Genomic DNA, 13764 nt, shown 5'->3' on the forward strand with positions numbered 1-13764 from the left:
AATTAACAAAGATCTTATTAACGAAATCTTAATTTTTTGTTCTATTTCCTACAATAATTTATTTTTCCTATTTCAGACACTAATATTCCAATCATCTACATATTATAATTTTCCATAATCTCAAATTATGACTTATAAATTATTTAATAATCATTTTTTCAATTTCCATAAATACTAGATTGATAAAAGAATTTTTGTTAAAAATAATTTTAAAAAATTGAATTTTGGAAAAGTTACAAGTAATTTCAATTATCTTTATAAATAATAAAATTTCTTTAATATTCAATTATTTAGAAAAAATATTTTAAATTCTCGTCAATATTTCAATTATTGTTAGAAATAATAAAATTCTTTTTCAAAATTGAATTATTTTAAATATAAATATAAAATTTCATAAAATTTTTCGAAAAATATTAATTATTTAAAAAGAATTTTATAAAATATGTCGCGTGAATTCAATTATTTAAAAAAAAATTAAACAAAGCTCTTTTCAGGAATTCAATTAGTTTTAGAAATAGTAAAATTCTTCACCGAAATTCAATTATTTTTATAAACTTGAATAAAATTCGTTTGGAAGAATTAAATTATTTTCAAAAGTAATAAAATTCCTCGTAAAAATTCAATTATGTTTCAAAATTTTTTTAAAAATAATTCTTGTCAAAATTTTAATTATCTTTATAAATAATAAAATTCTTAATATTCAATTATTTAGAAAAATGTTTTTAAATTCTCATCAAGATTCAATTATTGTTAGAAATATTAAAATTCTTTTTTCAAAATTCAATTATTTTTAAAAATTTGAATAAAATTCTTGTTTTGTTTGAAAAATTTCATGGTAATTTAAATTATAACAAACATAAAGAAGGAGATCACTCCGAGTCTTCGACTTGGAGTTGATCTCCTTCTTTATGTTTTTTTATAATATTCTTAAAAATTGTTGAATTTCAAAAAATAATAAGGATTAAATATTTATTTAAAAAATAAATTAATGATGTTTTTGTATAATTTTACAATTAACGAAATTTGTAAATACATGAAATAGAAAATTTTTTTTGAATCTCTATTAATTTTTAGAGTGAATCAGATATTTTTTAGGGCCAGGGAAAAAGTGAAAATTTTGTCTGCAAATCAAGGAAAAACTAAAATTAAATATTTGTGGCAACCTTGATATTTCTAATTATTAATTTTTCTGAAATTAATAATGATTTTTTAAAATGTCAACATATTTTTTTAAATCTAATTATTTATATAAAATGCAGTGCATTTTAATTCTTTGATTATGTTTGAATCATAAATAAACAAACAATATACACTTTTATAAAATATTTTTTTAAATCTTACCAGAAAATAATTTTGAAGATTTTCTTTAAATATTTTTAAAACACAAATTTTAAAAAGTTTTTTATTGAAAATAGTTAGAAATTTTTTACACTTAATAATCAAACAATTTATTCTTAAATATTATTTATTTTTCTATCAATAATGTTAATCAATTTTAATAGTAAAATTATTATTCACAATTATTAACAAAATCGATACACTTAATAAATTAAATAAATCTTTTAAAAGAATGTTTCTTATATATTAAATAAAAAATTTTGTTTCCAGAAACCGTCAAATACGGGATACGCTTCAGAGGTGAAAACTGGATCCACAACCAAAGGAAAGAATCCACCTCCTATTGTCGATGGTTCAGCACCTCCTGCTTACTCGAGCTCCTGCTACAGCTACTCATACTATCACTGGTCAAGCACCTCCAGTCGCTTCTGGTCATCCTGTGGCTGGTTCAGCACCGTCCTATAGCTACTGCAGGTCATCCTGGTACAGCACCATCCGTTACTGGTACAGTCACCATTCGTCGCTGGTACAGCACCATCCGCCACTGCTCCAACACCATCCGCCGCTGCTCCAACACCATCATTCGCTGCTCAACACCTCCAGCACTATACTCCTCACTCTCAAGGCACCAAGTGCTCCAGCTCCTCCTGCCGCTGAAGGAACTGCTCCAGCACCAGCACCTTACATGACACCAACAGCGCAATACTACGCACCACCACCAGCACCTTACATGACACAACCAGCACAATACTACGCACAACCACCAGCACCTTATGCGGCATCAGCAGCGTCCGCCGGCACTTATGCGGGATCAGCAGCTCGCCAGCACCATATGCGGCACCATGCAGCTCCGCCAGCACCTTATGCGGCACCAGCAGCTCCGCCAGCACCTTATGCGGCCACCAGCAGCTCTCCTGCACTTATATGGCATCAGCAGCTCACCAGCACCTTATGCGGCATCAGCAGCTCCGCCAGCACCTTATACGGCACCAGCAGCTCCGCCTGCACCTTATGCGGCACCAGGCAGCTCCGCCGGCACCTTATGCGGGAATCAGCAGCTCCGCCAGCGCAATATGCGGGCACCAGCAGCTCCGCCAGCACCTTATGACGCCAATCAGCAGCTCCGCCGGCACATTATGCGAGGATCAGCAGCTCCACCAGCACCTTATGCGGCACCAAGCAGCTCCGCCAGCACCTTATACGGCACCAGCAGCTCCGCCGGCACCTTATGCGGGATCTGCAGCTCCGCCAGCACCTTATGCGCCATCAGCAGCTCCGCCAGCACCATATTGCGGCACCAGCAGCTCCGCAGCACCTTATGCGCCATCAGCAGCTCCGCCCAGCACCATATGCGGCACCAGCAGCTCCGCCAGCACCTTATGCGCCATCAGCAGCTCCGCCGGCACCTTATGCGGCACCAGCAGCTCCGCCTGCACCTTATGCGGCACCAGCAGCTCCGCCAGCATCATACTACTCTTCACCACCAGCACAAGACGCGGCACCGCCAGCACCATACCATTCATCATACAATTACCATTCATCACCAGCACAATACGCAACACCACCAGCACCTTACGCAGCTCCTCCAGCTCCAGCACAATATGCAACACCAACAGCACCTTACGCGGCTCCACCAGCTCCAGCACCATACTACCCACCAGCTCCAGCACCATACGCAGCATATCAAAATTATGCTGCGTATCCGGCTGCACCAACGGCACCACCTGGTGTTAATGAGTCGGCAACATGGAGCCAAGATGCGGTAAGAATTTCATTTAATTACTTTCAAAAATAATAAAAATTCACAGGAGTTAAATTGTTTACAAATTTTTCAACAATTTAATTATTTGAAAATTTGTTAATGAAATTCTTTATGAGAACTCAATTTTAATAAATTTAAATTATTCAATAAACTTTTTTTATTTAAGTAATTGAATTCTCTCAGAATTTTCTAATAAAAATTGATTTAAAAAATGAATTCTAGTTAAAATTTTAGATAATAATAATTGAATATTAAAAGCATTACAACATGAATTTTTAGAAATAATTCAGGGTTGCCACAGGTCTGGGAATTCAGGGAAAAGTCAGGCAAAGTAAAATTGGGCAGAGATTTTTAGTAAAAGTACTGAAAAAATTGAATTTTAAAAGTACTGAAAAAATTAAATTTTAAAAATTCATGAAAAACTCTAAATTTGATGTTTTATTTGTTTGCCTCGTAAACTATGAAACTACCACGAATTTGAATACAAAACCTTGAATTTTTTTCTATTTCAGACAATAATTTCTTTTTACATAACTTAATTTTACAAGAACTATCATCAAATTATGACTTATAAATTATTTAATGAATCATTTTTACAATGACCATAAATACTAGATTGATAAAAGAATTTTTGTTAAAAATAATTTTAAAAAATTGAATTTTGGAAAAGTTACAAGTGATTTCAATTATCTTTATAAATAATAAAATTCTTTAATATTCAATTATTTAGAAAAATGTTTTTAAATTCTCGTCAAGATATCAATTATTGCTAAAAATAATAAAATTCTTTTTCAGAATTGAATTATTTTAAAAATTTGAATAAAATTCTTGTTAAAATTTCACAGGAATTCAATAATTCATAAAATATTTAATAAATTTCTTTGAAATAATTCCATTATTTTCATAAGCAATAAAATTTTTCACATGAGTTCAATTATTTTATATACAAAATTTCATAAAACTTTTCGAAAAATATCAATTATTTAAAAAGATTTTTATAAAATATGTCGCATGAATTCAATTATTTAAAAAAAATTTAACAAAGCTCTTTTAAAGAATTCAATTATTTTTATAAATAATAAAATTAATCACCGAAATACAATTATTTTAGAAAAATTTTAATAAAATTTTTGGGAAAATTTCTAATTATTTTCATAAATAATAAAGCTTATCGCAGGATTTATTTTTTAATTTAAATAATCGAATTCTTCTAGAATTTTCTAATAAAAATTGATTAGAAAATGAATTACCGAATAATCGATTTATTTATTTACTTTTTTTTGAAAATAATTGAATTATTGCAACGAATTTTATTACAATTTTTTCAAATAATTGAATATTTTGAGAAAATTTTTTTTGTCGAAAAATCAGGGAAAAGTCAGGGAAAAATAAAATTAAATATTTGTGGCAACCCTGTAATTAAATTTTGAACAAGTTTAAAATTAAAATGTTTGAAAATTTGTAATTTTCATACTTTCAACAAACAATTCTGTAGAAATAACTTTTTTGGAAACTTTAATTATTTTTTTTAAATATTTTTTTTTCAAATAAGAAATAAAATAAATATTTTCATAACTAAAAAAAATAAAATGGGTATTAATTAATTAATTTTTTAATAAAAATTTCACAGGAATTCAATTACTTACATAAATAATAAAATTCTTTTTCTGAATTCAATTATTTTTAATACAATTTTAATCAAATTCCTCGAATTCTTAAAAATTTTATTACAATTCTTCGAAAGAATTTAATTTCAAAAAATATTCAATTCTTTAAAATATTATTTATTTTTGTATTTAAGTAATTGAATTTTTGTATAATTTTCTAATAAAAATTTATTTAAAAATTAATTTAAGTTAAAATTTAAAATAAGAATTAAATTTTAAATGCATTATAGTATGCAATTTTTGAAACAACTGAATTTTAAAAAGGTTTTAAATTAACGCCTTTGAAAATTTAAAAATTTATTTAGAAATGAGTTTTAGTTAAAATTTTAGATAATAATAATTGAATATGAAAAGCATTACAATAGATATAATTGAATTTTGAACAAGTTTAAAATTAAAATCTTTGAAAATTGTATTTTTCATACTTTCAACAAACAATTCTGTAGTATTAAATTTTTTGGAAAAGTTTAATTGCGTATTTTTTTTTAAATTATTTGAAGTTTTATTTTCTAATAGATATTTAATTGAAGATTTTCTGAAAAATTGAATTTTTGTAGAATTGAATTGTAAACAAATGAATTTGAAAATATTCAAAAAACTTTTTAAAAAATTATTTAAAATATTGTATTTATAGAAGAATTTCAGTTCAAAATTCTGGAAAAAATAATTGAATTGAAATGATGATAGTAATTTTGAATAAGTTACAGTAACAATATTCTTATAATATAAAATAATGATTTTATCAGTCGGTTATATTTTATAACAATTTTTTATAAGTTGTTTAATTGCATTAAGTTTTAAATTTGAAAATTTTAATTCTTTTGAAAAAATTATAATGACTAATTATTTAATTTTTTAAAAATATAAATAGTTTTAGATTAATTGAATTTTGAACAGATTTCAAATTAAAGTCTTTGAAAATTTGTATTTTTCATACTTTCAACTAACAATTCTGTAGAATTAATATTTTTTGAATAAGTTTAATAGAATTTTTTAAAATTATTTGAAGTTTTTATTTCAAATAGATTTGAAAATTTTCAAAGAAGTTTAAAAAATTTTTTTTAAATAATTGATTTTTGTCTTTTTAGAAAACTGGAGGAAGTCGTGGCAGCGGATATCGCGGTCGAGGATACCGTGGACGCGGAAGGGGCCGGAGGGGGTGGAAGAATTACTCAAGTGGAGGATATTCTCAGTACTAAATGTTTTTAAATTTTAGTACTGAGAATTCTATTTTAGAAATAAATTTTTTTTTTCTATTCTCTAAAAAAATATATCATTTTTATATATATCTCTTAATTATATTAAAATTTTATAATGAATAAATTTTTATATAAAAATAAAATATTAAAATTGTTTAATTATTTTTATTAAAAATTAATGCTTACGCATGAGAAAATTCTCTATTTTGCTTTTTTTATACTTCATAAACTACGAAATTACCACGAATTCTAATATAAAACCTTTAATTATTTTTTTTAAATAATTTTTTTTTTAATAAAAATAAATCAAATAATAAATAAATAAAAAATAAAATAAATATTTTCATAAATAAAAAAAATAAAAATGCGTATTAATTAAGTAATTAATTAATTTAATTATTTTGTTAATAAAAATTTCCCAGGAATTCAGCTATTTACATAAATAATAAAATTCTTTTTATAAATTCAATTACTTTTAATACAATTGTAATCAAATTCCTCGATAAATGCTGTTATTCATAAAAATTTCATTACAATTCTTCGAAAGAATTCAATTTTAAGAAATATTTAATTCTTCAAAAAATTATTTTTTTTTGTATTTAAATAATTGAATTTTTGTATAATTTTCTAATAAAAATTTATTTAAAAATTAATTTAAGTTAAAATTTTAAATAAGAATTAAATTTTAAAAGCATTATAGCATGTAATTTTTGAAACAACTGAAGTTTAAAAAGGTTTTAAATTAATATCTTTGAAAATTTAAATTTTTCATATTTTTAATTAACAATTTTGTAGAATTAAAGTTTTTGGAAAAGATTAGTTGAATTTTTTCTTTAAATTGTTTGAAATTTTTATTTATTAATATATATTTAATTAAAGAATTTTCGAATAAACGAAATTTAAAAAATTTAACTGTAAACTAATGATTGGAAATTTTTGAAAGAACTTTTTTAAAAATTCTTAAAAGTAATTCATTTAAAGAAATATTTTAGTTCAAATTTTTAGAAAATAGGTAATAACTGATTTGAAATGATGAAAATAATTTAGAAAAAGTTATAGAAACAAAATTTTTTTAATATGAAATAATGATTTTTTTTTATCAGTAATCTATAACACAGGCACACAAAAAAAAGTGTCGTGGCCGAGACACTACACTACTATATTCCCATGTATTTTTGGCCGCTGAATCCGAATCCAAAGTCAAAATTGACAGATTTGCTCAAAATTTTGAGATGAACTCAAAAAACGACTCAAAAAACCGAATTAAGATAAAAAAAATTTTTATGACACTACCCTACTATATTACCATGTACTTTTTCCCGCTGAATCCGAATTCGTAGTCAGAATTGACAGATTTTCTCAAAATTTTGAGATAAGCTCAAAAAATTGATAAAAAAAAGCGATTTAAAATAAAAAATGGAAATTTTTTGCTATGGCATTACACTACAGCATTTCCATATATGTTTATACTCGGATGTTTTTACACTATCGAATACCAAAAAAATGAACTCTTTTGCATTAAATTAAATTTTGAGCATTTTTGGATTTAACTCCAAATTTTGAGCCAATATACTAATGTAGTGTACTAGCAAGAAAAGTAGAGTTTCCTGACTTTAATTTTTGTAACTTAACAGATTTTCTTGTGTTTCTCAAAATTTTGAGCCATTTTAATAATTCTGACTTCAAATGCGAGATCCGAGTGTAAAAATATATGGAAATACTCTAGTGTTGTGTCACAGCAAAAAATTTCCATTTCTTTATTTTAAATCTATTTTTTATCAATTTTTTTAGCTTATCTCAAAATTTTGAGAAAATCTGTCAATTCTGACTACGAATTCGGATTCAGCGGGAAAAAGTACATGGTAATATAGTAGTGTACTCTCTAAATTTGAATTAGTTAAAAATAACTGATTCGATAGCAAAAAGTCAGTCACTGATTCAAATGGTAATATTTTACTAATGAAATAGTTAATATTGACTAATTATTAGTTAAATTCAATTTTAGGTTATGTAAAAATGACTGAAATTTGTAATAACTAATTCAATTAGTGAAATTTGACTATTTTTTTAGTTATTTATTTTATTAATTAGTGATTCTCTACTAATAATTAGTTATTTTTTACTAATTTCTGAAGCAAAAAGTCATCCACGATTTTACTAATAATTAGTTATTTTTAACTAATTCAGACTTAGAGAGTATTGTCATAAAAAATTTTTTTCATCTTAATTCGGTTTTTTGAGTCGTTTTTTGAGTTTATCTCAAAATTTTGAGCAAATCTGTCAATTTTTACTTCAAATTCGGATTCAGCGGCCAAAAAACCATGGGAATATACTAGTGTAATGTCTCGGCCATGACACTTTTTTTGTGTGCCTGTGTAACTATTTCACTAAATGAATTAGTAAAACAGTTTTATCGATTTTAAAAAAAAAATTTAATCAATAGTATTTGTTATATTTTTAGAATTAGTAAAATTAAACTAACAAATACTAAAATGTCACTAATTGCTAGTAAAATTACATATTAAATCATAGTTGACGGTAATTTTAACGTTGATATTAACCTTCGGAGAACACACCTCTTTTTTAGATCATTTTTCAATGCTCAACCAATTTTGAACTGTTCATCTGATTAACCTGAAGATTTTTTAAAAATATAGTTTAAGGGGGGAAACCACGTTAGACGTCTGAAAAAATCGATTTTTTCTTTTTTGCATAAATTGTTAGTTAAGGTGTTCAAAAATAGGCTGCAAAAGTTTTAAGAGCAAAATTCGACGTCCTCGCTGTACTGGTGATGAACGGAGCGCGCTCCAGGTTACCGTAAATTAGTAGAATAGGCGTAGCACTTTTGAGACTAAGGAGAGCAGAAAGGGACGAAAAGAGGAATTATTAGACTTACATGCTACTTAAGAAGCAGATAAAGGGATATGTATAGTGCTGGAATAGCCGATTAAAGTGTGAGCACTTTAAAAAAAATTTTTTGTATAAATATCAATTTTTTGATACTTTTTTTCAAATGCGTTTTTCTCAAAACCGGATTTTTGAAATTGCCGTGCAGTGTAGCTCAAAAAGTTATTCACCGATTTTAAAATGAAAAGTTGAAAATTGTTCGTTATAAAATTTATTATTAAGTGAACCAAACTTGAAAAGAAAAAAAAATTCTTAGTACTTTTTTTTAAATAAAAAAGTTGCAAAAATGTAGGCAAAAAATCGAATATTTTTTTCAAAGTAGTGTCATTTTTTCAATTTTCAATATTTTCACTTAAAAGTTGGTTCACTTAATAATAAAATGTGAATAAACTTGATTTTTTGCTTTCGGACAAAATTTGTGGGCTCAGGACTGCACGGCAGTTATGAACTCCGGCGGAGCAGCTCTATATGTAATAGCTCCCAATTTAAAAGATTTTTGATATAAACGCTTAAAAAAAATATGAGTTACAGTTGAATATATGTGAAACATGGTGGAAATGTTTATTTCATTCAAAAAAATTCTTACCTTAAAAAAAAATTCGCGAAAAACGGCTAAAAAACAGCGTTCTAATGTGGTTTCCCCCCTTAAACTCTGTAAAATAAGTCTGTGGACTTTAAAATCCTTATAAAAAATATTAGACAATAGATAAAAAGCTTTTCGCAAAAAACTGTGGGGTCAAAATGACCCCATGTGTTCTCCGAGGGTTAAACTTCTCGGGATAATCAAATCCAAGATGGCCAACTTCCAGAATTTCGACGTATTCGCAATTGCTCAGTGACCTTTAATGAACATATTCGGAAAAATTCACTGAAAAAAAATTGTTGATGGGTGTTCAAACGATGATTTAATATTTCTCGAGGTAATCAGGTCCAAGATGGCGGACTTTCGGAAGTCGAAATTCGTTCTTAGTAGTTCAATGTACCATTCTTAACAATCCCTAAAAGTTTCGCTGAAAAAAAACTGGTGACGTCTGTTTAAACGACGATTTTATATTTCTCGGGGTAAAAAGATCCAAGATGGCGGACTTGCAGAAGTCGAATCGCGTTTGATTTTGTTCAGGGACATGTCCTAATCATATTCTCAAAGTTTCGCTAAAAAAAAATTGGTGACGCGTGTTTAAACGACGATTTTATATTTTTTGGGGTAATAAGATCCAAGATGGCGGACTTGCGGAAGTTGAATCGCGTTCGATTTTATTAAGGTACCTGTCCTCAACATATTCTGAAAGTTTCGCTGAAAAAAAACTGGTGACGCCTGTTTAAACGACGATTTTATATTTCTGGGGGTAATAAGATCCAAGATGGCGGACTTGCGGAAGTCCAAATTTGTTCGTAATTCTTCAGTGAGCGTTTATAAACATTCTCTCAAAATTTGGCTGAAAAAAAATTGGTGGCGGGTGTATAAACGCAGATTTAGTATTTTTTGAGGTTATTAATTCCAAAATGGCGGACTTGCGGAAGCCGAAATTTGTTCGTAATTGTTCAGTGAGTGTTTCTAAACATTCTCTCAAAATTTAGCTTAAAAAAATTGGTGGCGGGTGTATAAACGCAGATTTAGTATTTTTTGAGGTTATTAATTCCAAGATGGCGGACTTGCGGAAGCCGAAATTTGTTCGTAATTGTTCAGTGAGTGGTTCTAAACATTCTCTCAAAATTTGGCTGAAAAAAAAATTGGTGGCGGGTGTATAAACGCAGATTTAGTATTTTTTGAGGTTATTAATTCCAAGATGGCGGACTTGCGGAAGCTGAAATTTGTTCGTAATTGTTCAGTGAGTGTTTCTAAACATTCTCTCAAAATTTGGCTAAAAAAAAAATTGGTGGCGGGTGTATAAACGCAGATTTAGTATTTTTTGAGGTTATTAATTCCAAGATGGCGGATTTGCGGAAGCCGAAATTTGTTTGTAATTGTTCAGAGAGTGTTTCTAAACATTCTCTCAAAGTTTCGCTGAACAAAAAATTGGTGGCGGGTGTTTAAACGGAGATTTAGTATTTTTTGAGGTTATTAATTCCAAGATGGCGGACTTGCGGAAGCCGAAATTTGTTTGTAATTGTTCAGAGAGTGTTTCTAAACATTCTCTCAAAATTTGGCTGAAAAAAAAATTGGTGGCGGGTGTGTAAACGCAGATTTAGTATTTTTTGAGGTTATTAATTCCAAGATGGCGGACTTGCGGAAGCCGAAATTTGTTCGTAATTGTTCAGTGAGTGTTTCTAAACATTCTCTCAAAATTTGGCTGAAAAAAAAATTGGTGGCGGGTGTATAAACGCAGATTTAGTATTTTTTGAGGTTATTAATTCCAAGATGGCGGACTTGCGGAAGCTGAAATTTGTTCGTAATTGTTCAGTGAGTGTTTCTAAACATTCTCTCAAAATTTGGCTAAAAAAAAAATTGGTGGCGGGTGTATAAACGCAGATTTAGTATTTTTTGAGGTTATTAATTCCAAGATGGCGGATTTGCGGAAGCCGAAATTTGTTTGTAATTGTTCAGAGAGTGTTTCTAAACATTCTCTCAAAATTTGGCTGAAAAAAAAATTGGTGGCGGGTGTATAAACGCAGATTTAGTATTTTTTGAGGTTATTAATTCCAAGATGGCGGATTTGCGGAAGCCGAAATTTGTTTGTAATTGTTCAGAGAGTGTTTCTAAACATTCTCTCAAAGTTTCGCTGAACAAAAAATTGGTGGCGGGTGTTTAAACGGAGATTTAGTATTTTTTGAGGTTATTAATTCCAAGATGGCGGACTTGCGGAAGCCGAAATTTGTTCGTAATTGTTCAGTGAGTGTTTCTAAACATTCTCTCAAAATTTGGCTAAGAAAAAAATTGGTGGCGGGTGTATAAACGCAGATTTAGTATTTTTTGAGGTTATTAATTCCAAGATGGCGGACTTGCGGAAGCTGAAATTTGTTCGTAATTGTTCAGTGAGTGTTTCTAAACATTCTCTCAAAATTTGGCTAAAAAAAAAATTGGTGGCGGGTGTATAAACGCAGATTTAGTATTTTTTGAGGTTATTAATTCCAAGATGGCGGATTTGCGGAAGCCGAAATTTGTTTGTAATTGTTCAGAGAGTGTTTCTAAACATTCTCTCAAAATTTGGCTGAAAAAAAAATTGGTGGCGGGTGTATAAACGCAGATTTAGTATTTTTTGAGGTTATTAATTCCAAGATGGCGGATTTGCGGAAGCCGAAATTTGTTTGTAATTGTTCAGAGAGTGTTTCTAAACATTCTCTCAAAGTTTCGCTGAACAAAAAATTGGTGGCGGGTGTTTAAACGGAGATTTAGTATTTTTTGAGGTTATTAATTCCAAGATGGCGGACTTGCGGAAGCCGAAATTTGTTCGTAATTGTTCAGTGAGTGTTTCTAAACATTCTCTCAAAATTTGGCTAAGAAAAAAATTGGTGGCGGGTGTATAAACGCAGATTTAGTATTTTTTGAGGTTATTAATTCCAAGATGGCGGACTTGCGGAAGCTGAAATTTGTTCGTAATTGTTCAGTGAGTGTTTCTAAACATTCTCTCAAAATTTGGCTGAAAAAAAAATTGGTGGCGGGTGTGTAAACGCAGATTTAGTATTTTTTGAGGTTATTAATTCCAAGATGGCGGACTTGCGGAAGCCGAAATTTGTTCGTAATTGTTCAGTGAGTGTTTCTAAACATTCTCTCAAAATTTGGCTGAAAAAAAAATTGGTGGCGGGTGTATAAACGCAGATTTAGTATTTTTTGAGGTTATTAATTCCAAGATGGCGGACTTGCGGAAGCTGAAATTTGTTCGTAATTGTTCAGTGAGTGTTTCTAAACATTCTCTCAAAATTTGGCTAAAAAAAAAATTGGTGGCGGGTGTATAAACGCAGATTTAGTATTTTTTGAGGTTATTAATTCCAAGATGGCGGATTTGCGGAAGCCGAAATTTGTTTGTAATTGTTCAGAGAGTGTTTCTAAACATTCTCTCAAAATTTGGCTGAAAAAAAAATTGGTGGCGGGTGTATAAACGCAGATTTAGTATTTTTTGAGGTTATTAATTCCAAGATGGCGGATTTGCGGAAGCCGAAATTTGTTTGTAATTGTTCAGAGAGTGTTTCTAAACATTCTCTCAAAGTTTCGCTGAACAAAAAATTGGTGGCGGGTGTTTAAACGGAGATTTAGTATTTTTTGAGGTTATTAATTCCAAGATGGCGGACTTGCGGAAGCCGAAATTTGTTCGTAATTGTTCAGTGAGTGTTTCTAAACATTCTCTCAAAATTTGGCTAAGAAAAAAATTGGTGGCGGGTGTATAAACGCAGATTTAGTATTTTTTGAGGTTATTAATTCCAAGATGGCGGATTTGCGGAAGCCGAAATTTGTTTGTAATTGTTCAGAGAGTGTTTCTAAACATTTTCTCAAAATTTGGCTGAAAAAAAAATTGGTGGCGGGTGTATAAACGCAGATTTAGTATTTTTTGAGGTTATTAATTCCAAGATGGCGGACTTGCGGAAGCCGAAATTTGTTCGTAATTGTTCAGTGAGTGTTTCTAAATATTCTCTCAAAATTTGGCTGAAAAAAAAATTGGTGGCGGGTGTATAAACGCAGATTTAGTATTTTTTGAGGTTATTAATTCCAAGATGGCGGACTTGCGGAAGCCGAAATTTGTTTGTAATTGTTCAGAGAGTGTTTCTAAACATTTTCTCAAAATTTGGCTGAAAAAAAAATTGGTGGCGGGTGTATAAACGCAGATTTAGTATTTTTTGAGGTTATTAATTCCAAGATGGCGGACTTGCGGAAGCCGAAATTTGTTCGTAATTGTTCAGTGAGTGTTTCTAAATATTCTCTCAAAATTTGGCTGAAAAAAAAATTGGTGGCGGGTGT

General features: G+C 29.2%; 2 protein-coding genes across 2 annotated transcripts; both read left to right on the forward strand.

Moving 5' to 3' along the window:
• Window positions 1-1687: 1687 nt before the first annotated feature.
• LOC122507612 (leucine-rich repeat extensin-like protein 3) lies at window positions 1688-2446 on the forward strand. Its single transcript, XM_043620416.1, has one exon. It carries the CDS (start codon window positions 1688-1690, stop codon window positions 2444-2446), a length of 759 nt encoding a protein of 252 aa, XP_043476351.1.
• Window positions 2447-2566: 120 nt separating this feature from the next.
• LOC122507606 (oleosin-B6-like) lies at window positions 2567-6054 on the forward strand. The gene is made up of 2 exons (XM_043620409.1): window positions 2567-3100; window positions 5856-6054. Exons 1-2 carry the CDS (start codon window positions 2567-2569, stop codon window positions 5964-5966), a joined length of 645 nt encoding a protein of 214 aa, XP_043476344.1. The 3' UTR covers window positions 5967-6054.
• The last annotated feature ends 7710 nt before the right edge of the window (window positions 6055-13764 follow it).

Source organism: Leptopilina heterotoma, unplaced genomic scaffold (genome assembly GCF_015476425.1).
Source record: "Leptopilina heterotoma isolate Lh14 unplaced genomic scaffold, ASM1547642v1 Lhet_479, whole genome shotgun sequence".
NCBI lineage: Eukaryota > Metazoa > Arthropoda > Insecta > Hymenoptera > Figitidae > Leptopilina > Leptopilina heterotoma.

Bases quoted from the DNA above. Each gene is read 5' to 3' on its own strand.
- LOC122507606 (XM_043620409.1), top strand. From the start codon at position 2,567: ATGCGGGATCTGCAGCTCCGCCAGCACCTTATGCGCCATCAGCAGCTC. The intron at 3,101-5,855 runs GTAAGAATTTCA...TTGTCTTTTTAG, and splicing joins CAACATGGAGCCAAGATGCG to AAAACTGGAGGAAGTCGTGG.
- LOC122507612 (XM_043620416.1), top strand. From the start codon at position 1,688: ATGGTTCAGCACCTCCTGCTTACTCGAGCTCCTGCTACAGCTACTCAT.